The sequence below is a fragment of the Balaenoptera acutorostrata genome, chromosome 10, assembly GCF_949987535.1.
Source record: "Balaenoptera acutorostrata chromosome 10, mBalAcu1.1, whole genome shotgun sequence".
Classification (NCBI taxonomy): Eukaryota; Metazoa; Chordata; class Mammalia; order Artiodactyla; family Balaenopteridae; genus Balaenoptera; species Balaenoptera acutorostrata.
This window is the reverse complement of record NC_080073.1, coordinates 38203086-38227731: the sequence shown is the minus strand read 5'-3', so window position 1 is coordinate 38227731 and position 24646 is coordinate 38203086. Positions and strand designations below refer to the sequence as shown.

The 24646-nt window shown below is 55.5% G+C and overlaps 2 protein-coding genes across 6 annotated transcripts in view; one reads left to right on the top strand and one right to left on the bottom strand.

Annotated features, from left to right (window-relative positions):
• Positions 1 to 24646, top strand: part of MAPKAPK3 (MAPK activated protein kinase 3) — a 37950-nt gene that overhangs the window by 603 nt on the left and 12701 nt on the right. For 2 of the 5 annotated variants that reach the window (XM_028163172.2, XM_007168666.3), the window contains exon 2: positions 10236 to 10512. In XM_028163172.2, the coding sequence (XP_028018973.2) occupies positions 10236 to 10512 (277 nt within the window). Of the gene's footprint in view, positions 1 to 9814; positions 9978 to 10235; positions 10513 to 24646 lie in introns of those variants that run through there. The other 3 variants (XM_007168664.3, XM_007168665.3, XM_007168663.2) reach the window with 3 other exon arrangements.
• CISH (cytokine inducible SH2 containing protein) lies at positions 272 to 4231 on the bottom strand. The gene is made up of 3 exons (XM_007168658.2): positions 4081 to 4231; positions 1037 to 1257; positions 272 to 795 (listed from the first exon to the last, which is right to left on the bottom strand). Exons 1-3 carry the CDS (start codon positions 4098 to 4100, stop codon positions 272 to 274), a joined length of 765 nt encoding a protein of 254 aa, XP_007168720.1. The 5' UTR covers positions 4101 to 4231.

Sequence of the window (24646 nt, the reverse complement as noted above, 5' to 3'; positions counted from 1 at the left end):
GTGAGACGAGGTGCTGCCAGTCCCCTCTTCTGTCACATGGCCCGCCACAGTGGAGCCACATGGGAGCTGGGGGTGCTGACCTCCAAGTCGCGTGACACTTCTCCCTACCCCTCACCCCCAGCCTTGTTCCTGCAGACCCTTCCTGGTCCAGCTGCCAGATGCATGTGGCACCAGGATGACTGGAGGAGGGATAGTGGGAGCCCAAGTCCAGCTGGAGCCGGTGTCCCCTCCAGGGTTTGGCTGGGTGAGGCTAGGCGGTTGCTCGGCTGGGTCAGAGCTGGAAGGGGTACTGTCGGAGGTAGTCAGCCATGCGCCGGGGTAGTGGCAGGCAGTCCACGTCGGCCACCAGACGGTTGATGACGAGGCGGCACAGGTGCTGCAGGCTTCGGGTGCTGCTTTTGCGCACAAAGGGCTGCACCAGTTTTAGGTGTACAGCAGTAGCAGGCAGTGCTGGGTCACCAGGTGCATCTTCTTTAGGGGTAGGCAGGGCTGGGGTGGTTGCAAGGTCAGGACTGTCACTTCGGGTATCTGCAGCACAGGAGGCCACATAGTGCTGCACAAGGCTGACCACATCTGGGAAGGCCAGGATGCGCGGCCTGGACAGGCAGTTGGAGTCCAGGCGGAAGCTGGAGTCGGCGTACTCAATGCGCACGTTGGTGGGGCCACGGGTGGTTTTGACCGACAATGTGAACAGGTAGCTGGGGTGGGTGCTGTCACGTACTAGGAATGTGCCCTCTGGCATCTTCTGCAGGTGTTGCCGGGCCTCACTGGCCGTAATGGAACCCCAATACCAGCCTAGGCAAATGGAGAGGGGGCTAAGAGACTGGTCACAGTGGAAATTAGTTGGGTGCACCAACCCAGGGCAAGGCAGGGCTCAGCCTTTCTCTTCACACCTCCCTGGGGAGTGCTGTACCCCTTTTCTCCCATCAGACTCTTCTGGCCAGAGCCATGCCTCTCAAATTAGACACAACAGGCAGAGCTAAACTCTCCCCATCAGACTTTCCAGGACAAGTCCTGCCTCCCTCCTCAGACTCACCAGATTCCCGAAGGTACGAGAAGGTCTTGGCTATGCACAGCAGATCTTCTTCGGGGTCCAGCACCTTGGGCTCACCCTCTGGCTGGGCTGGGGACTCCTCTGCTGCTTCCTCCAGGAAGGCGCCAGCAGGTAAAGGCTGCATAGCTGGTTCGGGCAGCTCCAGGGACTGGGCCCACAGGGGCCGCTGCCCGATCTGCTCCACAGCCAGCAAAGGACAAGGTCTAGAAAGAGGTGGATGGGCAGTGAGTGGAGGCCCTGTGCTCTCCCCATTTCCAGAGATCCCCTCTGCCCCAGACTGGCTATGTGACCTCTGGCCAGTCTATCTCACTATGAGCCCCAGTTTCCCCTCTGCCCACCCATGGGCTCAATGAGACCAGTACCCCACCTCCCACTTGTCATCACAAAAGGCCCCTTGATTACTTTCCCCACATATGAACCCTCTTCTGAAAGAGACTTCTCCACCCTCCTGCATTTATTAAACAGTAATTACAATCATCCCTCAGTATCCGCAGGGGATTGGTTCCGGGAGCCCCCGTGGATACGAAAATCTGCGGATGCTCAAGTCCCTTATATGAATGGCGTAGTACAGTGAATACTTTGGGCCCTCCATATCCATGGGTTTCGCATCTGCAGATATGAAGGGCCAACTGTAATCTCTTTCTATTTTGCACCAACCAAATACACTTCATTCTCTATAGGCATCTCTAGCTCACAGTTGCCAGTTGGTGTTCTCACCACACTGATGGGATCCAGCACAAAGAGGCTTCACAGTGGTGCCCTCCTGGCAGTGGTGGGCCAATTAAATGGCACTGGTTCTGGTTGAGCCGAGGGATTGGTCACATGCTACCTCCCCATAGATAGGAGTATCTGTCAGAGGGACCTAGGTCCACACTGGCCAGGGCTTAGAGGCTGGAATAATCTCCCCAAACAGGTCAGACACCCATCCTGTTCTCTCCTCCTCCCAGCTGAGGGTATAGGGTAGACAGTGGCCTCTAAAGGCACTGACAAGTCCCACCTCCCATAAATATGAGCTCCCACCAAAGGGCAGGGTACTCATCCCACATTCCAGATCCTACCCTGATGAGCGTGCCCTACGAGGCACTATGATCTTATGCAAACACTGTTCTTCACTAGACGTCAGTTTCCCCTCCTCCTCAATGAGGGGGTCCTACCAGCCCAGACACTGAGGGGTTTGGCCACACCATACTTTCAGATGGCTAGAGTTGGGTTGCTGAACTGGCCCCAATCTGAGCAGTAGCTTCCCTTTAGAGGAAGCCCACCCAGCATGGTGATCCTGGGGCTTCCTGGGAGTGAGGGGCATGGCCCTGGTTCCCAAGGAAGAGACTGCTGGTCCTCTCCCACTCATCACAAAATAAATCCTCGGGTCTTGGGTCTGGTTCTCTCCTGGGCCTCAAGATACCAAATAATGAAACCCTGGGCCCTACCCTAAAGGAAAACTCATAACCCAAAGTCATAAAAGCAAAGAATGTTAGGGGGAAGTCAGGGTCTGCCTGTTCCTGAGCTGAGTCTGCCAGGCTAAAGGAAGGAGTAGCAGGGAAGGCACCACAGGCAGAGATGATGGCATGGGTAAACACTGACAGGTACTGCTTACGAGGCAGGAAGAGGTGGGCAGGAACCGGCGGCAGGAGTCAGGCAGAGGTACCAGATCTGACAGTGTAAGTTATACAGTGTAGGTTATAGGTGACTCTTAGAAGATTTTAACAAATCAGGGGCCCATGACCACTCAAGAGAAGAAGGGGCCATAAGACCCTAGCATACCACAGCCTGCTAATACTTTTCCACCCCTACCCTGGCTGTACTACGGGAGCTCTGGAATCCCTGTTGGGGAGCTAGAGGCTGAGTTTCAGGGAACTGGCTTATGGCCTGCCTGCTGGGACCCAGAGCTCAGCTCAGGCCCAGGAGCCTTCTAGGAGTATGGGAGGTGTCATTGTCTTGGCGGTGGCTGTTATGTTCCAGGTGTGGGTGGCCAGTATGTGTGTGTGCCTGCTGTGGAGCCCAGCCTGTGAGTTCTGCCTGGGCACATAAGCCAATGAGGCAAACTCAGCCCTGAGGGGGGATCCCTCAGCAAAGCTGACAACCCATACCTACAATTGGGAATCCCTGCTCCCTACCTCAGGAGGGCACCAGCTGGTCTGTGGCTGTGTGTGTGTGTAGGTCTTAAAAATCTTGCTTTCCCTGCTGTGGAGCACCCATTCACACAAGATCTTGTCACTTGACAAGATCACAAGTGATCTTCTTTCACTCTCCCTGGAACTTTCTGAGCTCCTGTCAGATCATTTTGGAGAGCATCAGACCCTTGGTTGAAGGGGATCCTGAGGCCCTGGCCAGAAGGAATGTACCAAGAATGCTCAGCTGAGGCCAAGACTCTGTCTTATCAGTCCCCACCCCACCCCCACATTTTGGGAAACTTGGAGAAGGGAGGCAGGAGCCAAGGTCCTTCTCACACTGGGATCCCATTTTGGGCTGAGAGGAGGATTGAGGACATTGTGGGGGTGCCTCAGGCAGGACTGGGCCAAACCTAGGCTCTCCCAACAGCTGCTTGTTCAGCAGGTGCCAACCAGGGGAGAGGCAAGGATCTCAGGTTGGCTTCCCAAGAACAGCCTAATTGCTAGACGAGGCAGGAGAGTGGATGACAGGACAGAGAAGGGCAGGGGCTGGCCCAAGGTCACAGTAGGCTGTTGGGCCGGCAGGCTAGGATAGAGCGCTCCGGGCCCAGAACGGCTGGGCTGGTGAGCCACGCCTTGGAGGACGCGCTGCCTGAGGCGTCTACCTTTTCCAGCCAGAACCCACGCTTAGCCCACCCTGTTTGTCCTGTCACCAGCCGACCCCCAGTTTCCCTACCCACAGTGCCAGTAGAGGTGGTGACGATGTTGTCACCCTTCCCTGTTGTCTCTCTCGAGGTCTTTCCGCGCTCGATCATTTCCGACCGGTCAAGCCCTCTTAATGCTCGGCAGCTAGCACGAGGCCAGTAACTCTGCCGCGTGCCGGCGCAGAGGTGGGTGGGGGCGGAGAGCCGCGCTTACCCCTGAACGCAGAGGACCATGTCCCGGCAGCGGCAGCGGCTGCTCCGGAGCTGGGGCTCGGCCTGACGGCGGCTGCTGGAGGGAGCCAGTGGGCGCGGGTCGCGCTCTCAAGGCAGGCTTCCGGGGCGCACGGGCGGCGGGCCGGGACTGAGAGGTGGCGGCGCGGGCGGGCCGGGAGGGCGCGTGGGGCGGGCCGGGAGGGCGGGGCGAGCAGCCTAATCTTTTGTCCTCTGTGTCCCAGCCCTTCCCGGAAGCGACGTCTTCCTAGAACCGCCGGCTGTGCGGCCGGGCGGGGAGGGGTGCAGGCGAGAGAGTCGGTTCCCTGGTCTGCGACCGAGGGCCGCTAAAGGAAACACCTTTGACAGATTTCCAAGAACTTTCCAGGAAAATGAGGCGGGGCCGCGCTCGGCGACCAATCGCAGCGCAGGAGGTGGAGCCGAGTGGTCAGGCAGGGCCAATTACAGCGCTTGGACCCAAGGCTGACGTGACCAAGCCGGGTTGAGAGTGACCTAGAGAACATTAGGGAAAGTCCAGGTTGAAGAGGGCTAGGCAGGGGCAGGTGCTCTACCTACCGGAGCCCAGATTTCTTTCGGGCACTCCGCTTCGTTGGGGACAGGCCCCCTTATCTCTCTGTAGAACCGGTGGCAGCACGAGGGCGCGGTCACCGACCTGTCTGCCCAGCTAGCGGCTCCTCCAAGGCGGTCTGTCTGGTGTGCAGGGGCCCCCTGTGGGCTGCACTTGGACCCCTGGACTCTGTGTCTGGGGAGGTGGGTGGCAAGGGGTGTGGTTTGGAGAGGGACATTAGGGGAGGGAAGGGGTACAGAGGGAGTACTCAGATACGAGCAGCTTCACGGGGGTCAAGCCTGCGGCCACCACAGCCAAGAGGATCCAGGCGAGAACGTTTTCACTGAGAGTTGAGGGAGAAGGCACCATCCCAACCTTTGCACCAGGCAGGGCCATCCAGTCTCGGCCCCAGCCTGGCCTCTGGCCGGCCCTCCAATCAAGGAAGAAATGACTACCGATTGAGGGGCAGGCAGGCCCCCAGCTCACCCCACAGGACAGTTCACATGTGTCTCTGGGTTGGTGGGTCCCCTAAAAATGTGGGAGAGAGACCTGGAGCTCCAAACACCCAGAGATAAACTGAAGGTGGGGGGTAAAGGTAGAGAGAAGGAGCAGTGACACCCCCTCCCATCTACATGGAGCACTTGATACATTTGATCCTCAACAGCTGTTATTACCCCCATTATGCTGAGCCCCAGGGAACAAAAGTCAGAAGCCCATGCTCCTACCCTTGATCCTCTCCACCTTTTCCTAGTTCACTGGACTCACCAGGGAACATCTTGAAAGACCATAGGGGCTACGCACACCTCCTCTAAGCCCTTGGACCAGAAGGAGAGGGAGAGAATTGGAGAAGTGGCAGGGTCCACTCCCCACTTCCCACTTCCCGGTGTGTACCCCCAGGTTCCCCAGAAAGAAGGTAAGCTTCAGGTCCCCTAGCAGGGATGACAGACTCCTGGCAGGGTCCAGAAGCCTAAATGGCAGTATCCAGGTTTTCCCCAGGGCAGACAGGGCTGAGTTTGCCCTTCCTGGGAGGGGATGGAAGACAAAGGGGGTCCAAAAGCAAAACCCCGTGAAACAGGACAAAATGACAAAATAATTGGTTAAGATGAGAAATGACTTCAGGAAACCCACTTCTCTGTAAATTTCCTGAAGGGAAGTTGAGCTTCAGTGTCGCCCCACCAGTCCTGAGTAGGCCAGAAGCTGCTTGCATGGGGTGGAGATGGGTGTGGAGACCTCAGTACCACTTTGATGGCTGGGGCACCTGGAGAGCCCAGCATGGAGCCCCTGTATAAGGTGCTGTTTCTCCAGTAGGAACTGTCTACTGCCCCACATACTATGAAGACAAAGGGGCTTCACAGCTGCCAAGCAACAGAGCTAGGATTTGAACCTTGGTCCCCCTGGCAACAAATCCCAAGCTCTCTACCCCGAGATTGCCCTTTCCCTTTAACTGTGATTACTTTACTGAATGCTTACTATGTGCCAGATGCTCTCAGCAATTTCCAGCCCCATTTCATTGCCTAACTACTACATATTGTCCCCTCTTTACGGGTGATAAAAATGAAGCATAGAGAGGTTAAAATATACCCTAGATCTCACAGGCCCAACCCCTCCCCCACTTCCTCTCTAGGCTCCTATGATAAGCCAACTCCTAGACATCCTTCAGGATCCAACTTTCAGGTCCTCAGTGAAGCTTCCCTGCCTCCAGGACAGTCAACATCAGGGCACCACAGGTGTCCCCTTGAAAGCGCCCCCTACAGAAGTCAGTGATTGTGCAGTTCTGTGTGTAAACTAAAGGACCGAAGGGTTTTGCCCTCCAGCTGCCCTTTGTAAATTTGACAGCACTATGCACCTCCCCTGAATGCTGGGAAGAGTGGTGTGCCTTTGTTTTACCCGAGGTGCCTGCCTGCCCCAGGTGTTGTGGGTCCCTCTGGCCATCTAATTGTCACCTCTCCTGCCCTGACTGCTGGGCCCACACTGCCACCCAGTGGCAATTCCTCTCATAGTTTCATGTGCCACATCTCCATGGATTCTTCCTTCCAGAAAAACCCCTCCCATGCACCCGAGATTCTTGCTGCAGGATCTCTGCCCTTCCCCACCCAGAACAGACACAAAATGGGTCACAAGAATATACAGCAGTGCCTTCCTCAGGGTCTGGCTCATTTGGTCTGTAAACTTTCACATATGCAGCCTCTCCTCTCCCCAAAGAATAGTCCACACGTCCACACGTGTGTGTGTGTGTGTGTGTGTGTGTGTGTGTGTTGAGAGAGGGGTCTCAGCTGCCCCACCACCCCACCCAGGCACTCACTGGATTCCTTCGTCACTGTAAGCTATTCCAAAGTTCTCAGCCCTCATCCCCTTGGACATACAGCTCTCATGGAGAGCTGTGTGGCAGAGTTTGCCACCATGTACCCACCTGCCCTGGCCCAGCCATCCCCAATACTGAATCCTCCCATCAATTTTCAGATGGCAGATGCTTGCTGGAATGTGAGCAGTGAGGGGAAACCATGCATTCTGACTCCCCTGGGTCAGCTGCAAAACACGTGTCTATGATGAAGCCATGTGGGGAACGTGTGTGTTTGTGTAAGCATTGGCCTTGGTATGGACACTGCAAGAGGAGAGACATTGTCATTCCTTGCTTTTTATATTTCTATATGGTTCGAATTTATTATAACAAGCAAGTTTTGCTTATGCAATTAAAATTTTTAATAAAAAGAGACCAGTTTAAAAAATACAGATACAGAGCGCACAGGCCACGTTGGAGCTGAGCCCAGCTGATCAGCCACGATCATGGATGTGCAGCTCGCCATCTTCGCCAGCCTGCTTGTCGTTCTCTATCACTACATGGCCATCAACAGTCCCAAGAAGCAGGAATGAAAGTGGCGTTTTCTTCACTTCAGGTTTCCAGGGCATAGTCTGAGGCAATATGGAGCGTGTGAGGGTCCTTCACCCTTCACTTCATCCCTTCTACCCATCACAATATACAAAGCAACTACACCTGGATTTTTCCAAACAACTTTTATTTCCTCAAAGTCTTCCTTAACCCTATGGAACAAAAAGCTGCCACTGAATAGGGCTCAGTATAGGGGCTACTTTCTTTTCTACTTCCTCCCCCCAATATAAAAATATAGATTTTTTTGTGGTCAAAAAAATACAAATACAAAAATGTTAGAACAATTGTAATCTAACTCCATTTTTAGAAAATAAGATAGCTTAGAGACCACAGCACGCAGAGATGACCTTGGCTACGACAAGTGGCCAGCCTCCACCCTCAGCTCTCTAGACCTCTGCTTATGGGTGGGGCCTTGCTTGTCCAGAATGAGATCTTGCTCAGCTTTGGGTTCATCTGGCTCAAACCAGTCATCTCCATAGGAGAAGGAGAATCCTTCTCTAGTCTCCAAGCCTTCAAGCAGTGGTAGCTTCTGGATCACAGGGCTTCCTGCAAGGCTCTGAGATCTTGGATCAGATTCTCAGGTGGGGCTCAAGGACAGAGGTCCTGGCTCCAGCTAGGCATAAATGTGTGTGTGTTGTGTGCATGTGTATGCCTGTGTATCTCTGTGTGCATATGTGCACACGTGTAAAGGTGTGATTGCATGTGTGTGCACATGTGAACACGTGTGAGAATGTGTACATGTGGATGTGGGAGCGGGGCAGGGAGGCACAGGAGAAGAAGGCATAGTTTGAGGGTGAGAGTTGGGCCCTGGAGTTGTTCTTTGGGGGTTGGCATAGGGGCTGTGCCATGGTAGCTAGTGACCTCAGGCAGGTCGCTTGACCTCTCAGGGCTTGTCACTCGTGTGTCTGGTGTAGGCTGCATGGGATTGGTACTGCCTTCCCTCCTCCAGTCCCAGTGCGATCATGGGGTGCCCAGATAGAGCATCTACCCCGTGTCTGGTCCAAAAGAAGAGCTCAGTACGCTTAGTTGAGGCTGTCATCTGGGCTTCTGCTTTACTGAACCTTCCTAGCTTGAAGGTCGCCTCAAGGAGAGAGGGAAGAGCCCCTCACACCCTCATCCAGCTCAATGCCTGCACACAGAGGGTGCCTGTTCTCCTGGAGCTGCTGCCCAGTCATCCACGTGCGTCCACATGCATGTGTGTGTTGGGGCTTAGGGGCAGGGAGCTCGCTGGGCCCCAATTCCGAAGCCAGAAGATACCTTTGGATACTTAGGTATACAGAGGAGTTACCTACGGGTGGGACAGAGGCCGCGGTTCCTGCAGTCCTGCTAGTGGCCTGTAGATGGCAGCAGAGGCCCGCACAGGGATCCTGCCCCAAATCACATCTTCCCTGTCCCAAGTGAGCCACCTCTTTCGGGGCTGTGGGGCGAGAGGGAAGTGCAGGAGTAGTGCAGATTTGTCCAAGGAGACAGCTACACACGCTGCAGCTCTAGACAAGTTGTTTCCTCTAGGGGGTTCTCAGCTTCCTCATCTGTGAAATAAGAGTTAACAGTCTGTGATGGGAAGACCCGTTCGAAATACGTAAGGTAATCTAAGGTGGGCTCAGAGTAGAGACCTAAATGTGGAAGGGAAAACCACTTAGCTAATAAAGAATATCTGTCACTGTGGTGGGAGGAGGAGACTTTTTAAACATGACACCAAAAGCTCAAACCATAAGGTGAAAAGTTGATGGATCTGACCAAACGGGAATTCAGGATTTCTGGTCTTAGGACGCTGTATTCCAAGGGATATGAGCAGGAGATGCACAGAAGGGTAGAGATGCCAGTGCTAGAGAGACGCGCAGAGCCACCAGGAGCTAGAGACACGAATCACAACAAAATTCTATTGCACTCTTGCCCTGTTGGCAAAAATTAAGACTTTAGATACGCTGGCGGTGGGCCACCACTAAGGAAGTTGCAAGCCTTAAGATTATACTGGAGGGCCTCCTGGCAGCGTGCAGAGAAAACACCCGACTCAAGGGGCTACCTGAGACTCCAAGAAAAACAAGACTTCCTGTGCTGCCACTTCCTTGGTGGCTGGTAAAATTCGCGGCTCGCACAGCCCACGCGGAACCCGGCTGCGCTAGCGCTGGAGTCTCCCCGGAGGCTGGCGGAGCCTAGGAGGTTTCCGCACCCTTGAGAAGCCACGCCCCCTATTTCTGCCTCAGCTCTAGGCGGGCCCCGTCCCGCCCCGCCCCGCCCCGCCCTGCCAGGGCCCGCCTGGCCCTTTAAGGCTGACCAAGCCCGGCCTCAAGCCGGGGACGCGCGGGGGAGGGGAGCAGTCACGTGGGCAGGCGGCGGGGTGACTCTCAGCTCTGGGCGCTCGCGGCCGCGGGCTTCGGCGACTGCCGCCCCTGCCCTTTACCGGCACCGCAGCCAGGTGCGCTGCCGTCAGGTACGCCCTCGCCAGGTACGCCCTGCCTGGGCCCCCTCCACCTCCCACTTCCGGGACCTCGCGGCCCTTTCCCCTCTTGACAGGTGGCCGGGCAGGACTCGCCTGTGCCCGGCTGCGTGACCACCTCCCCTTGCCGCGGGTCCGTACACTCCGACAGTTCGTTCCTCATTCCCAGCCCTGTCCCCGACCCGAAGCCCACTCTGGCTCAGGGCTTCCAAGGCTGGGGTGTATTGAAGAAGTCTGAACGGAAGTCACTCTTCCTCTCTTTACCAGGTGGCCCTGGACGCGCCAGGCTGGGGCCGCCTCTGAGCGCCCCGCGGGGGCCATGGATGTCAAGACAGCAGAGGAGCAGGGGGGCCCTGCGCCCCCACCAGGTGCACCCTGCGGACCTTGCTCAGCCGGCGCTCCCGCCTTCGGGGGGCGGCGGGAGCCCAAGAAGTACGCAGTGACCGATGACTACCAGTTGTCCAAGCAGGTGCTGGGCTTGGGTGTGAACGGCAAGGTGCTGGAGTGCTTCCACCGGCGCACCGGGCAGAAGTGTGCCCTGAAGGTCAGTGACCCCTCACTGCCGCGTGGGTGACCCGGAGGGCCCAACAGCAAAGACCTGTGGGTACAGGATATGACCAGGGCCCCTGTTAAGCTTCTTATGCTCAGCATTTCATCTTCTTACTCCTCTGTAAGGTTGGACTCCTGGTTCTCTCTGCTTTACAGATGGGGAAACAGGCTTAGCCTTGCTAAGCCCAGAGTGTCCCAGGGAGCAAGGGGTCGAGGGGTGGAGTCAGTGTGGGTAGAGCCTGCTGTACCCGGAAGCAGGGAAGGAGGGGCTCCTGACTCTGGGTTTCTGGCTGGGCCTATGAGTTTGGGCCCAAGGGGGACCCTCACTCAGCTTGGCTCCTCCTTCCATGAGAAACTCTTCTGACTGGAATGGGTCTGAGTTTCTTTCTGCCTGAGGCTGTGTCCTCACGAAAGTTTGGGGTGGGGCTACATTCTCCTGAGGCCCCTGGCTGCCTAGGCTGGAGTGGTGGGAGCCTCCCAGGGCTTGCTGGTGGGCAAGGCTGACGCCCACTGCACCTGTGGACAGGAAGCTGCTGATGGGCTCCAGATGAGTCACTAGACCCATGTTGAGAGGGGGCGGCCCTGCTCCAGCTCTGACCCACCCTGTTTCCTGGGCAGAGGGCAGCTAGCCATCTAGCCACGTCACACCATAGGCTCCCTATAGGCCTGGTTAAGACCTCACTGATACATGTGGAGCCCAGGGAGTCCTGGAGGTGGCTGATCTAGCCATGTAGTTCTGGCTTAGGTCATATAGTTCTGGACCCAAGACCCTGCCCCGTACCCAGAATCCCTTGAATCTGTCATCACTGAGAACTTTACTTAATTGCAGCCTGTACCAGCGGCCACCTGGATAGGTAGAGTATGGCAAGGAGAGTGGCTCCTGGAGGTTAGAATACAGCTAAGGATCGTCTCATTTTACAGACATTGCAATTATGAGGCCAAGCACAGAGTCCTGCAGATGTAGCTCTAATCTTTGGCCTGCATTTGCCAGCTCCATAACCTTGGACTAGGTCTTGGACTCTTGAAATCAGGTTTCTCTGCTCAAGGGTTGATAAGATAAGAGTTGATGTGAGCTTGGAATGAGATGATGCATGTAGAGTAATTGGTACAGGGCCTGGTGCAGGCCTGGAGAGGCTACAGGAGTTATTTAGGGCACAGAGTCTGCAAGTATCTGAGCAGGGGACCTGGGCCCAGCTCCCTGTGTCTTTCCCAGTGGCCCTAGGACTGATAGAGGGGGTCATCTCCCCAGGGTGGTCTTGGAGGGGATCATGAGGATGGGTCTGGAAGATGCTTAGGGCAGGGCAGGTGAGGCTGGGTCTCAGGCACAGCTTCTTTGCTTATGAACCCAGCAGTGGAGTGGGGTTGGGAGGCCCTTTTGGAGCCCCGGGCAGGGGATTCTCTGAGTCCTTCAAGGAAAAGGAGGCTCTTCTGAGGGGAGATGGGGCTAAGGAAGTGAGAAGTGAGAGTCTTCATTCTCTCCTTCAGCACCATCTTAGCCCTTTCACTCCTGCTAGGGTCATGGTGCAGTCTGGGTGGGCAAGGGGACGACAGAGGCCTCTTCTTAATACCAAGGTTTTGGCCTTGTGAGCCAGGGCTGAGCTCTGACCACCCCCTGTGGTACTCTAGATGCTGTGAGTGAGGCAGGGGTGGAGTGAGAGGCTGGAGTTCATGGTTCCAGGCAGCACTGGCTTTAAGCAGGCCTGGGCCTAGGCCCTTCCCCGTAGGTGCTGTGTGTCTGACAAGTGACTTGGGGGGAACTTCTGTCTGCAACAACTTCCAAAGCACCTCCTCTTGAATCTAGGGCCTCAGTGCTCTCTGTTCTGGACTAAGAATGGGGCAGGCCTAGAACAGATTCCCCTACTGTACCACTTTAGGCTTCATGGATGAGCGTGGCTAGGGCTATTGGCTTGGGACCTTCAGGACCTGGTGCTAGGTTGGCCCTCAAGGGGGGACATGGATTAGATGTGCCCCCCCAAGCACTTTCCTGTTCTTGCCAACCCCCACTCCCCTCCAGTGACCAAGTCCCCACCCAGCTAGGTAGGGCCTCACCATCTTCCAAGATGGGATGAGCACAGCCTCTAGCACATTGTACCTATACTGTGAGTGATGGCTCTAGCCTTGACAAGGTAGGTGGCACCTTTATGCTTATAGCCTCTGCCCCCTGCCCAGGAGGGCCAGGACCAGGAGACCTCAGCACGTTGCCTGGCTTGGGCCCCAGGAGCTCAGCCAGTCCATGAATGGGTCTCAGCCCTCTCTCTGCCTCTGCCTAGCCCTCTCCCCAATTGCCGCAGGTCAGCCTAAGTAGAGGCCCTGGGCTCTGTGCCTTTCTGCTTCCCTGGACCTACGTCCTAGGTTACCAGGCTGGCCCATCTTTGTCTTGTGGTCTGGATTTGTCCAGGCCATCTCTGCCATTCTTGGTTTAGGCCTCGTGTCGTGACCTCTCCCATATCTGTCCTCTTGGCCCTGTTGCTTAGGGTGGTAGATAGTGCTTAGCATAAAGCCTGGAACACAGCAGGCACTCATAAAACAGGAAGAGCTGTGGTCGATGGCCCGATAGCTGTTGCTGTTCTTTGGGGGCCCTAGAGAAGCAGGCTTCTCCTTCCTGGGGAGCTGGGCCTCTTCCCCTTTCCCTCAGCCCCTGACCGCTGGCTTGGTCCATCTTGGCCTCACTCATACTCAGGAACTCTCTCCCAAGGCCAGCTTCTGCCACCAGTGCCGTCATTCCACTCTCCATTCGACCCTTAGCACTTCTGCTGTCCCTTTGGCAGGAACTAGAGGTCTGCCTGCCAAGTATCTGGGACAGGGAAGTGCCTCCTACTGACCTCTTGCTTGTGACCCCTTCCAGGCCTAACTGGTTAATTGACACCCCTTATCTTCACTCCTAACTGGACACAGCCACCCCATCACATTAGATACCCAGCCTCTCAAACCTTATCCCATATATGAAAGTCAGGACCTGGAGTTAGTGGTCAGAAGTCACGTGGCTTGATTGGGATGGGGGATTATAGCAGAGGCCTGAATTTCCTCCCCTCCTGACTTCCTGCCAAGCCGCCTTGTGGTCCTCGGCCTCCTGGCAGGCAGAAGTGACAGTGGTACTTAGATAAATAAAAACAAAGCCTTGAGGAGACTGAGGGGGTCTGCAGTGGGAGTCTTTCCTAGCCCTGCTCTCTGGGTTCTGGGTCCATTGAAAAATGTTGGAGGCCCCTGGGGCTTCCAGTGCCCTCATCTTCCCATCTTTGTCAAAGAGTAGAGTGGTGGGGTGCTGGATCCACATGCCCAGGAGATCCCTGCATTGCTCCATGGGTGGGGCTGGCCTGTTGGAGCTGGTGCTGTGGAGCTGGATTTGAGGCTGGGTGGGGCTGCCAGGCAGGCCAGGTACTTCCTCATTTGGAGCTGCCACCCCTTCACCTACCGTCTCCAGACCGGTCAGATCAGCCTCGGCAGGACCTCTTGTTTACTGAGTCAGCAAATTAGGAAGCATGTGGAGGGCTGGTGGCCTTGTACAACGGAGTCCCCAGTAGTGGTTTTACTGTACCCAAGCATCTCTTCAGGCTGCCCCTCTCCTGAAAGGAAAGAATCTGAGGAATTCAAGCACTACCACACTCAAGTGGAGCCTTCTGAATTGCCAGGAGTGGGCAACTTGCTTTTTAAATGAGGATCCTAAGGAGAGCATCAAACTCTACAAAATGCAAATAGTGAGACTTTGGGGCAGAGGGGGATTGTTTGGAGGTTCTTCACATCCTGCCCAGCTGGCCTCGCTCACAGCTTTAGAAGCTGTGCTCGTAGCCTACTGTCAGGATCCCCTTTGTTGGGACTTCCAGAATCTTCTTCCCACCCCCACCTCCACCCCCCAGGAACTGATGCCATCTCTCCAGCTTCAGGCCTTGGTGGTATGGAGTCTAATATTCTCATAAATGGCTAACAGTTTTCCAGAGCGTTCTGTCTGGCAGGCCCTGTCCCCAGTGCGCAATACATGTTATCTTCCCTAACTCTTTTCATTCCCATTTTATGGATGAAGACACTGATATTCAGAGAGGTAAACGACTTGCCCAAGGTGTATAGCTGGTGAGTGGCAGGGCTGGGACGTGAATCCAGGCAGTTTGATGCCAGAGTCTCAGCACCTAAGTCACCTCATGCCTCATGCAAGTCTACGGGGACATGGGAGGGTCTCTGAGGCTTGGCTCCTGGAAAGATGGTAGAAACGTCCTCCATGACTCCACTGGGCCCCAAGTGATACTGCTGGTGTTTGTCTGTATCTGCCCAGCTCTCCTCACTATTCAGGACTCTATGCCTGTAAGTGGACAGGTGGTGGTCCTGCAAGGCCAGTGCACAGGAACCATGATGGCTGTGGGACTGCCTCAGAAAGGGTATATGGTTCATCTCAAGCCTTGTGAGTCTCAGACAAGCCCAGCCCAGCGAAGTCCAGGGTGCCACAGGCAGGAAGTCAGGTTGGTGAGTGGGCGAGAGGAAACTGTCAGGACTGGGCCAGCCAGGGGACGTTTCCTGGAAGAGATTGCCAGCTTTAATGCAGGCCTCTGGTCTGAGAAGGATGTGGATGACAGAGGAGGGCACTGGGTGTATGCGACAGCATGCCTGGTTTGCACAGTTCAGCACTTGTTGTGGAGTACCACTTCCCCACTCCCAGTCTTGTGTCCTGGTAGGATGTGGCTAATCTCAGCAGGGCTGGTGTCCAGGCCCTGGCAAACTCTGGGGAGCCGTGGAGAGACCAAAGGGCCCTGTGGAAAAAGAGGCATTTACGTAGGGTTTAAAGGATGGGAGGAAGTGGTCAGCTGTGACTCTCCCTCTCCATTTGCCCACAACTGAGATTCATACCTCATCCCACCAGAGGCCTCTGTCTGTCTTTGTTGCCCTCCATCACTAGGTGGGCAAAAATCCTCCCTCCTTCTCCCAGAGCTTTCTTTCACAGCATCACTGGGACCCTTGTGGAGTATTATTGCCAGGGGTGCTGTAGGGGCTTCTGGATCACCTGGGCTGTTGTTCAGCTCAGGGCCTGGTCTCCACGACAATAGAGGTCTATTCTGTCTCTGCCTGTTCCCCAGGTTTGCACTTGGGGAAGCTGGTTTCCTACTTGGATCCCTCGTCTTCCTCTCCCAGGGCCTCCTTGGGACACCATCATAGGAGGTCCCTGAGAGGGTGCAGCAGGTGGAGCATCTGGCTCTGCAGCCCCCCAGCCTCCTCTGGTCCCAGCCTGGCTGCCACGTGTCCATAGGTGAAGGCCACCAGGCAAGAGCTGGGGACGGTGGTCATACTTAGGCGAGGGCGCCTTCCCCACACATCTGCGCTGTAAAAGTGCGCACCAGGCCCTACCCGGATAGGTGGGTCTACTGCTCTCAGGGCAAGGAGACCACAGCTCCAGGGGACTCCCACAGGCTCCCATGTTTTCCCAGGAGAACTTTGGTTCTGCTGCCTTCCCTCCCACCTGTTCGAGGTCTTGTGTGGCTCCACATGAGAGGCTGCCTGGGGTTGAGAGAGGAGCAGGGCTCTGGGCTTGAAGTCCTTCCTGCTACTTTCTCCCCAAGTAACCTTGGAAAAAGGCAGTTTTGGAATTTTTTGCAAAACCATTGTCTTTGTGGTGCCGTTGAACGCAGGGTTTGAATATGTGGTGGGAAGCAGGATTCAGTCTTGGTAGCTAACTATCCCCAGGTTCCTGCTGTGAGACAGCTGGGGCCTGCAGGCACTGTGAGAGGGCAGAGCTCTCCTTTGGGGCAGCCTGGGTGCATTTTTTGGTGGCACATTATTGGCCTTCATGAGGACTCACTTGGGCTCACCCTGCACCTGGGGAAGCCAGCTCCTTGCAGGGTTGGAAAGAATGGTGTGAAAGAAACGCCCCCCCCCCCACCGCCCCCCAGCCCTTTTGGAACTAAGTAGATTAGGGCCAGTGTAATTGTGATTAAAATTCTGCTCTGTGGGAACCGTGGGGGTGTGTTTAGGGCTGGAGTACCAGGCTGCCTCCGGCTGTTTGTGGGAACTGGGAGCCTCAGGAGGCCTTTTCAGCGCTGGACAGACCAGAGACACTGAGAAAATTGCTTTTGGGTTTATTTGCGGGTTTGGGATTAGGGTTGCCCTTTTCTTTAGACTAGGGCTTTGTCCTTGCTACTTTCTCTTTGTGCTGCTCTCCCTTTTCGGTCTTCTTTGCCTCCTTGTCCCTCTCCTTCTTTCCCATCTCTGTTTTTCCTGCTGTCACTCAGTCCCTCCCCTCTCGGGCCCTGCCACTCTGTCTTGTGGGTTTTGGGCTTGGTTTGCCTCTTCCCCTACAGCCCACAGGCTGAGGGCAGGCAGAGGACAGATGGGGGCTGGTCAGGTGCTCGGGACTCATCCTAGTCACCCTGAAAGTCTGTCCCACCTCCTAGGGACAGGGTCGGGGTAGGACAAGAAGGAGGAGCACCGGCCGTACCCATGCCGCTCGCAGTGTTTCCTCTTGCTCCTGGCCTTGACCAGCTGCTGGCTGCCTTTGCAGCTAGAGCAGTGGAGTCAGGAGCATCTGGGCCAAGTCTGTAACCTGAGGCATCCCCCTGTGGAGTGTGGGAGGTCAGCCTTGGCTGTGGCCTCTGCCTGTGGGTCTCCTTTTATGGCTCAATGGTCTGAGCCTTTTGCTTGGGACAGTGGTGCAGGACCAGGAGCACTGTGACTCCTAAGGATTCTTGGGCTGAGGTTGGGGAGAGAAGGGGCTGGAGCCAGCCGAAGGAGCCTGCAGAGGGGCTAGGAGGGCTTGAGATGCGAGGTGCAGCCTGTGCAACTGTGCGCTGCCCCGCACTAGCTGGGAGAAGCACCCCAGAGCAGCTGGCTCTTTAGCCTGCACCCTGCACCTGCCCTCACCCCCACCTCAGCAAAGCTCACAGTCTGTTTTCAGGAGTGTGAAGGATCAGAGCCTTGACCTGCCACATTCATCGCCCCATTCCTAAGGGTTCAGCCTCTAAGGACTCATAGCTTGTTCCCTAGCTGTTTCCCCAAATAAACAAGCCCCCTTCTCAGGATGTGTCAGAGGGACTGGCCGGTGCTCTCCATGCCCTCTGGCAGGCAGCAGCATAGGGGGTGGGGGTGGGGATGGGGATAAGAGCACCCACTTATCCCTTGAATGCTTCCGACATGCTAAACACAAACACAGCAGACTCTAAGAATGGGTTGTTATCACCCCCATGTCATGGATGCAGAGACTGAGATTCAGAAAGGCGAAGTAACCCTGGAACCCTGGCCTGTCTGGCAGTCAGACGGTGGCTCTCAGCCATCCTTCCCTGTGTGCCAGGCTCAGTGGGTATCAGGAGCTGGGCCCCTCTCCCAGGCCAGTCTGCCCATCTGTAAGATGAGGGGCTGGGCGCTCTGTTTGACAAGGGCCCCCCCTTCTGGCTGTGAAGACCCTTTGGGTGGGCAGCGACTGTGGGCAGTGCCAGGCAAGCAGGCAGGTGGTGGGGCCCTCCTTGCCCGCTGCTGGGGCCACCCTTGCAAGAGGACAGGCAGCGCGGAGGCTGACTAGAGGGTGCCCCGAGATGCCTCTCCTGAGCCAGCTAGCAATGGTATTGCCAGGGGAACCTGGTCATCTGTGGTGACACCACCAGCAGGGTATGTGTTCTGCTAGGGACAGGAGCTCAGGGGGTTATGACTCAGGTTTGAAGACCCCTCTGCACTGCGCTCTATGGCTGGTTCAATCCTTGAGTCAGCCGAGCCTGTACCAGGGTGTGTCCTTACCCTAGAAAGGCCTGAGAGAGTGCGGGTGAGTCACTGCAGTCCATTCCCATGGCCGGAGTGTCCCTCAGTGCTGCCTGGCTGCCACCCTGGTCTCCCAGAGGGCGGGGCCTTCCTCCCTCTTCCACTTCCCCTTCCTCACAGCTACGGCTCCAGAGACAGGAGACTTTCCCAGGAGCCAGCTGGGCGTCAGAGGCGTGGGAGCCTTCTAGCTGAACAGGAGCAGGAGAGAGAAAGGGATCAGGGGCCAAGGCCTGCCAGAAGCTTGGGCAGCCAGTTTCCCTGCCTCCCCTGGGAGGAGCCTGAGTAGGGCGATGGCTGCCGGTGCTCACCCAGGCCTGTGTGGGGAGCTGCAGGGACGTGGATGAAGCCAAGGGAAGCGGGAGAGATGCAGAGCAGATATGAAATTGGCTTTGGGAAGAGCAGGTCTGGGGGGTGGAGTCAGAAGGTTCCCAAGGGTCTCTGCACCACGTCTCTGGGGGTGGTGTGGTCCATCCTCCCACCCCCCCCCCCACTTCTTATTCCTTTATCATCTTTGTAACGTCTCCTCCAGGGGAAAGAGACCAGCTGTCATTCTTCTGAGAGCTAGAGTGTGTTGGGTCCCCTCTCCAGAGCTGACCACAGGCATGGCAAGCTGGGTGCCTCAGCAGGGGTCGCCTGGGCATGGCCTCACTCGCCCTGGTCGCTGCCTGTCCTCTGTCGCCCTGCACGGGCTATGCGGGCGTCACTGCAGCACAGCTGGCCAGCTGGGGGCACAGACTCTGTGGCCAAGGTGGGGTCTCCTCATGAGGAGGGACCATTGAAGAGACATTTTTGAGATTAGAATAAAACACTTACGTTTGCTAAAAGTTGTCCAGTCTTATGATGAAGATGTCTTCTTTTTACACTGTCACAGAAGAAATAGAACCAGGGTAACATTTCACCAATTATGTAGCTGATTTTGACAGAAAAATCCTTTTTTCCTCTAAGAAGTTAGATGATAATAGAAGCTGGACCTTCTGAGTATGCACTCAGGGGGCTCGCAAGGTACCTGTGTGGCCTCTCCTCAGCCCCCTGTGGGAAGGCTGTGGGTAGGATGCTGGGATCTGGCACCTGCCTGGGGCAGAGGGAGTTCTGATCCTGCCACTTACACACTGTGTAACCTCCGGGATGGGGAGGAGGTTGTAGCTCTTTCTGGGCCTCTTTCCCTGCCTGTAAAGCAGGTGCCGATGGTCTCAGACCTGCCTGCCCGCCTCCCTTCGTTGCCATGGGTGAGGAGAGTGCATATCCATTTCACAGATGAGAAACTGGGGCTCAGGGAGATATTAGGGGACAGGCCCAAGGTCACCACACACTTTGCAGAAGGGGACATTGCCCAAAAGGATGCATGGAGGAGTTGAGGATGTAAAGGTGTTTGCCACGTGGGAGAGTGGGGATGTGCCCTCTCCTCCAGTCTGCCAAAGCTGAGGGCTGGGTTAGTTCCCTGGCTTACGTCCCTAGCTCTCAGCATTGCTTCCCATGCCCCAGGGTCCCTCCCCTGAGATTAGCCGTGATCTTCCCACCCTGGAGGGTCTGCCCCTCCTCACTGAGCCTTTCATAGCAGCAGTATCCATAGACTTTTTTTTTTTTTTTTAACTTTTTTTTTTTTTTTAAGATTTATTTATTGATTCATTGATTGCTATGTTGGGTCTTCGTTTCTGTGCGAGGGCTTTCTCTAGTTGCGGCAAGCGGGGGCCACTCTTCATCGCGGTGCGCGGGCCTCTCACTATCGTGGCCTCTCTTGTTGTGGAGCACAGGCTCCAGACGCGTAGGCTCAGCAGTTGTGGCTCACGGGCCCCGTTGCTCCGCGGCATGTGGGATCTTCCCAGACCAGGGTGCGAACCCGTGTCCCCTGCATTAGCAGGCAGATTCTCAACCACTGCGCCACCGGGGAAGCCCATCCATAGACTTTTGATTCTTGGTCTACCTCTCAGGATCTGAGACCATTTCTGTGACCTGCTGGATTGGAGGGAGTCTGCCTCCCTGGGTCCCAGAGGCTGCACCTGAATTTCCCCAAATTCTGGAGAATAGGGAGGTGAAGAGTGTGAGACCACCTCAGGGCAAGACCCAGGGGAATCCTGAAGCCAAGCAAACCTCAAAGCCCATTTCCACTCAGTGTGCACTTGGCACTGTGCTAATCTGAGCTCTCTGTGTGTTCTCATTCTGTCCTCATGGCCACCTGGGAACATGAGTACTGTCACTGTCCCCATTTTCCAGATTGGGCCAGTGAGGCTCAGAGAGGCTGAATGGCCTGCCCAAAGCCACAGGTGAGTGGAGGATGGAACTGGCCTCTGCATCTGGCATGCAGGTCTCTCTGACCCAGAGCCCTGTGGCCACAACTGGTCTTTCATAGTGCATGGACCCTGGCCTGGGGCACTGGGACCTGGGCCTGCTCCAGCTAGCACTCATGTTCCCACTGGTCCTCTCCCTCCCTGCCTGGGAGCCTAGCTTAGCTTCCTCTTTCTGGAAGCATTCTTCCCCTCCCCGACCCCTCCCTATTCCTCCCCAGACCTGGCACTTCTGCCTTTGTTTCCAGGTTTTCTGGGGCTGGGAGGAAGCAGACAAACTGAGGCCACCAAAATTTAGCAAATTGAAGGAGTTCTTGTGTTCCTGAGATTTGACAATTTCAAAACGCGTGTTGGCTCTCCTGCTGGCAGAGCTTCCTGGAAAGACGTTGGGCCTAGAGCCCCAGCCACTTCCTCCCCTCCCAGGACTCTGGTGGGAGGTGATTAGGGAGGCTCCCAGCCAGTCAGCCACTTCCTCCCGGTCCCCCCCCAACGCCCACCGCCCTGGCCATCAGGTACCCCACCCTTGGCTTGGAATGGGAGCAGCTGTTTGGGGGCCCTCCTTCCCGGGGCTGGCCTTCCCCATCTTGCCTGCTCTGCCAGGTTCTGGATCTGGAAAGAAAGGAGAAGGGAAGAGAAGGAGCCAGGCACAGTTCCCTAGGGCCTACATCCTCATCAAGCATCCTAATTGGCAGTAACTCATCCATAGACCCCCAAATCCTTGAGTATGGAGTGCCTGTGGCAGCATTCCTAGCCGCAGCTCCAGGCCTGGCCCCCAGGCAGGGCCAGTAAATGTTTGTAGGGGTCAGGAAGACATCTGTAAAATGTGCAGTCCTCCCTGGGCATGAGGGTTGAATCCTGGTGTCCAAAGGACTCCTGGGCTCGGAGGTGGCCATGTGTAAACCATGTGACCCAGAGTCGCTATAAAACATCCTTGAGTCTCAGTCTCCTAAGCTGAAAGTGATGGTCAGTAATGCCGTTTTTGAAGGGCAAGAGCTAACAGGTGTGTAACATGCCTGGCAGATGGCAGGGGCTCTGTGAACATCCACCACCGTTGTAATGACCGCCAAGGGGCAGAGCCTGGTCTAGCCCCAGGGCTGTGGGGCCAAGCTCCACACATGAAAGGAACAAAGCAGCCGCCTGCATCGCCCTCACTGCCTAGAAGCCAACAGGTCTGGATCCAAGTTTTGACTCTCACTACCCAGCTATGTGACTTTGAGCAAGTCACTTAACCTCTCAGAGTCACAGGCTCCCCACAGGAAAAGGATGATGCTGGTTCTTCTCAGGATGTGATGAGTACTGAATGAGGCGGTATCTGTGACCAAGCACTGTGGCCAGCACAGCACTGGCCAAGCACCAGGGAGGGACGGTTGTTATGAAGGGTGTGCTAACCCTGACCTGACTCCGTCAGTCCTTAGGCGTTCAGCTGGGGCCTGGGCATTTGGGGTCAGTAGATCATGTGAGCCGACCTCCCTGGAACTTAAGCTGCTGAGGAGGAGAAGTGAACAGACAGGGTGAGACGGAGGACAGGATATGGCCAGAACTTAATGAAGCGAGGTCTGATCTGGCATGGGGCCAACTAATCCATAGTTGCAAAATCGGTTCCGTTAGCTCCCTTAATGAGCTACGAAAGCTGGGGAAATTAGTGCATGAGAGAATAATGGCACATGTCTGAGGCTCTAATTTGAAACCAGGGCTAAAAAGTTAGATTTGACATGACCAGCAACTCTCCAAATAGCACTGGTGCCCTTGCGGGGAGGGAGAGGGTGAAGTCAGTGACAGGGGGATGAGTCTGGGTTTATAAGGAAGATACTGAGGCCTTAAAAAGGAAACTCCTGCTTCAAACCCTGAACTTGAGGTCAGTCTGTACCACCCCATCCCGAGGCTATGGCCTCTGCTCTATGTAGGCAAAGCAGCCAGCAAGGGTCCCACTAGCTGGCCAGGGGCAAGGGTGCAGAGTATTAATAACCACCCGTGCTGCTAACAGCACGAGGCAGGGTGGCCTCAACAGCTGGCTGTAAAATGAATCCTGCTCTTCCAGTGGTGTCTCTCATAAAATTGGAGATATGTTCCCATGGGAAAATAATTACAGAACTGGGAGCCAGAAGGGTCCTCAGATATGGCTGAATTGAAAAACTCCTAACAAGGAGGGAGTTTAGTAAATTCAAAGTGCTTTTTCTCATCTATAACCTCCCTCTGTAGAGAATTGGGGTTCTCCACAGTGAAAAAAATGAGTCGCAAACCTAGATTTTCCCATAATATTCTGTTCAGTTCCACTGCCTGAGTGTTTGGCGCTGAGCGTGTGTAACTGTGGTGTAATCGACAGCCCGGAGATGCAGCTCCTGAGTGTTCCAGCCTGCCCTTGCCTGAGGCTGGGGTGAGACCTGCAGGGTGGGAGAGAAGGTGTTGGGGGACACAGCAGTCCTCCTGCCTCTCTCATCTCTATCCTCTGGCATCAAACCAAGCTGGAACCCCAAGAAAGTGGAAATAATGGGACTTTAGTGGCCCACAGAGCAGTGAGAGGAAGTGGATCCCTGGCCTCCATGAGGTTCCCTTTGCTGAAGGGTTAATGTCTCTTGGGCTGTGGGCTGTCATGAAATCCAGAGTTCATATTTTTTAATTTGCTGCTGCCTCACTGATGGGAGAGATTATAAACCAGCTCTCTTCCCCTGGAAGGAGTGGGTGTTCCGGCACAGGCCACAGCAGTTTGGCCTGGGCTGCAGGTTCATTGGCTGGGAGTGTGGAGGTTGGGATGGGGTGGGAGAGGCTGCTTGTCCAGCCCGGGGCCTTGGGGCCTTGTGTCTGTGTGTGTGTGTGTGTGTGTGTGACAGATACTGTGAACACTTTTACTTGAAAAGAGCCCATCCTGGGGTGAGCTGGATGTGGACGCTGGCTGTGTGGGTGGGCATGTGGGCCTGGGAAGAAGGGTGGAGAAGGATGTTGGGGGCTGGTCCCAAGGCTGTGTCTTACAGAGTCACTGCAGACATCCCAGCTCTGTTTGATGCTCTAGGAAGGCAGACAGAGTACTTTTACAGCTCTGGGCAATGTGAGGTGATGGCTCCTGCAGTGGAAATGGGGCCTCAGTGGGAGAGGAGGTCTGAGCAGAGGGTCTAGGCTTGATCACCTGCCCAGACAAGGCTGTCACAGGTTGAGTTGTAGCAGCAAGACCCCCAGTCTTTCTTGGGCGCCTCTCTGTGCCCAGTTCTCTGCTAGGCACTTCAGAGAAATAGAAAATATTGGACAAATAAATGGACAGATGGATGGGCCTTATTCTCTGAGGGGATCAAAATCAACATCACAGAGTCTAGAGACACAAACATACCATGGCCCACACACTGACACACATTCCCCAGCCCCATACCACATACACCCGTACACACCCATGCACACACACACATACCTACTCACATCCCTGCTCGTGCACACACCCATGCACCTATGCACACATTTATTTCAGAACGAGTTTCCCAAGTCTTGCAAGTAGTAGTTTTGGCCAGTGCCTGTCTGACGCGGGGCCACCCCCTCCTCTCATTTCCCCTCAGGGAGGGGTTGTCTGGATGCTCTCTCAGGAGTCCTGTTCTCCTCCCTGTCCAGCCTTACCTTACTCCAGCCTGGTGGCCCCAGGGCAATGACTTCATCCTCCAGAGCCTCTTTTTCCTCACTCTATAAGTTGGGGCTGACGGTCCCCGCCCTGCTTGCCTCACAGGGTGGCACCGAGCATTCCCATGAGATAAGGGAAAAGAGTGTTTTGTAAACTGTAAATTGTTTTCCAAACAGTCAAAAGCTGCTGTTGTTTTCCCAGCTCCCGAACTCAAGAATTCCTCCACCTGCATGTAAACCCTGTGCTTGGGTGGAAAGGGACACAGCGTGGAGGTAGGGAGGAGGCCTGGCCAGTTCTGAGGCTCCCATTCCACCTGGAGAGCTGGAGGGACGTGGGTCCCTCTGCCCTCAACCTTTGCTGGGGTCCGCTGTCTGGTGTGGTTGGCAGGGGTCTCAGCTGTCTGGCTACAGGCTCTAGGGGTAGGTGAGAGAATTTGGCAAAGGAGAGTGAGGGGAGAAGGGAGAGGTGGAAACCACATAATCAAAGACTGAGGCTAGAGCATTGTCATTTGATCAAAGAAATAT

Excerpts from the sequence above, each read along its gene's own strand:
- CISH (XM_007168658.2), bottom strand. The coding sequence starts at position 4,100 with ATGGTCCTCTGCGTTCAGGG. Across the intron at positions 1,258-4,080 it reads ATGGTCCTCTGCGTTCAGGG|ACCTTGTCCTTTGCTGGCTG; the intron begins GTAAGCGCGGCT and ends ACCTCTTTCTAG. Across the intron at positions 796-1,036 it reads CTCGTACCTTCGGGAATCTG|GCTGGTATTGGGGTTCCATT; the intron begins GTGAGTCTGAGG and ends CCATTTGCCTAG.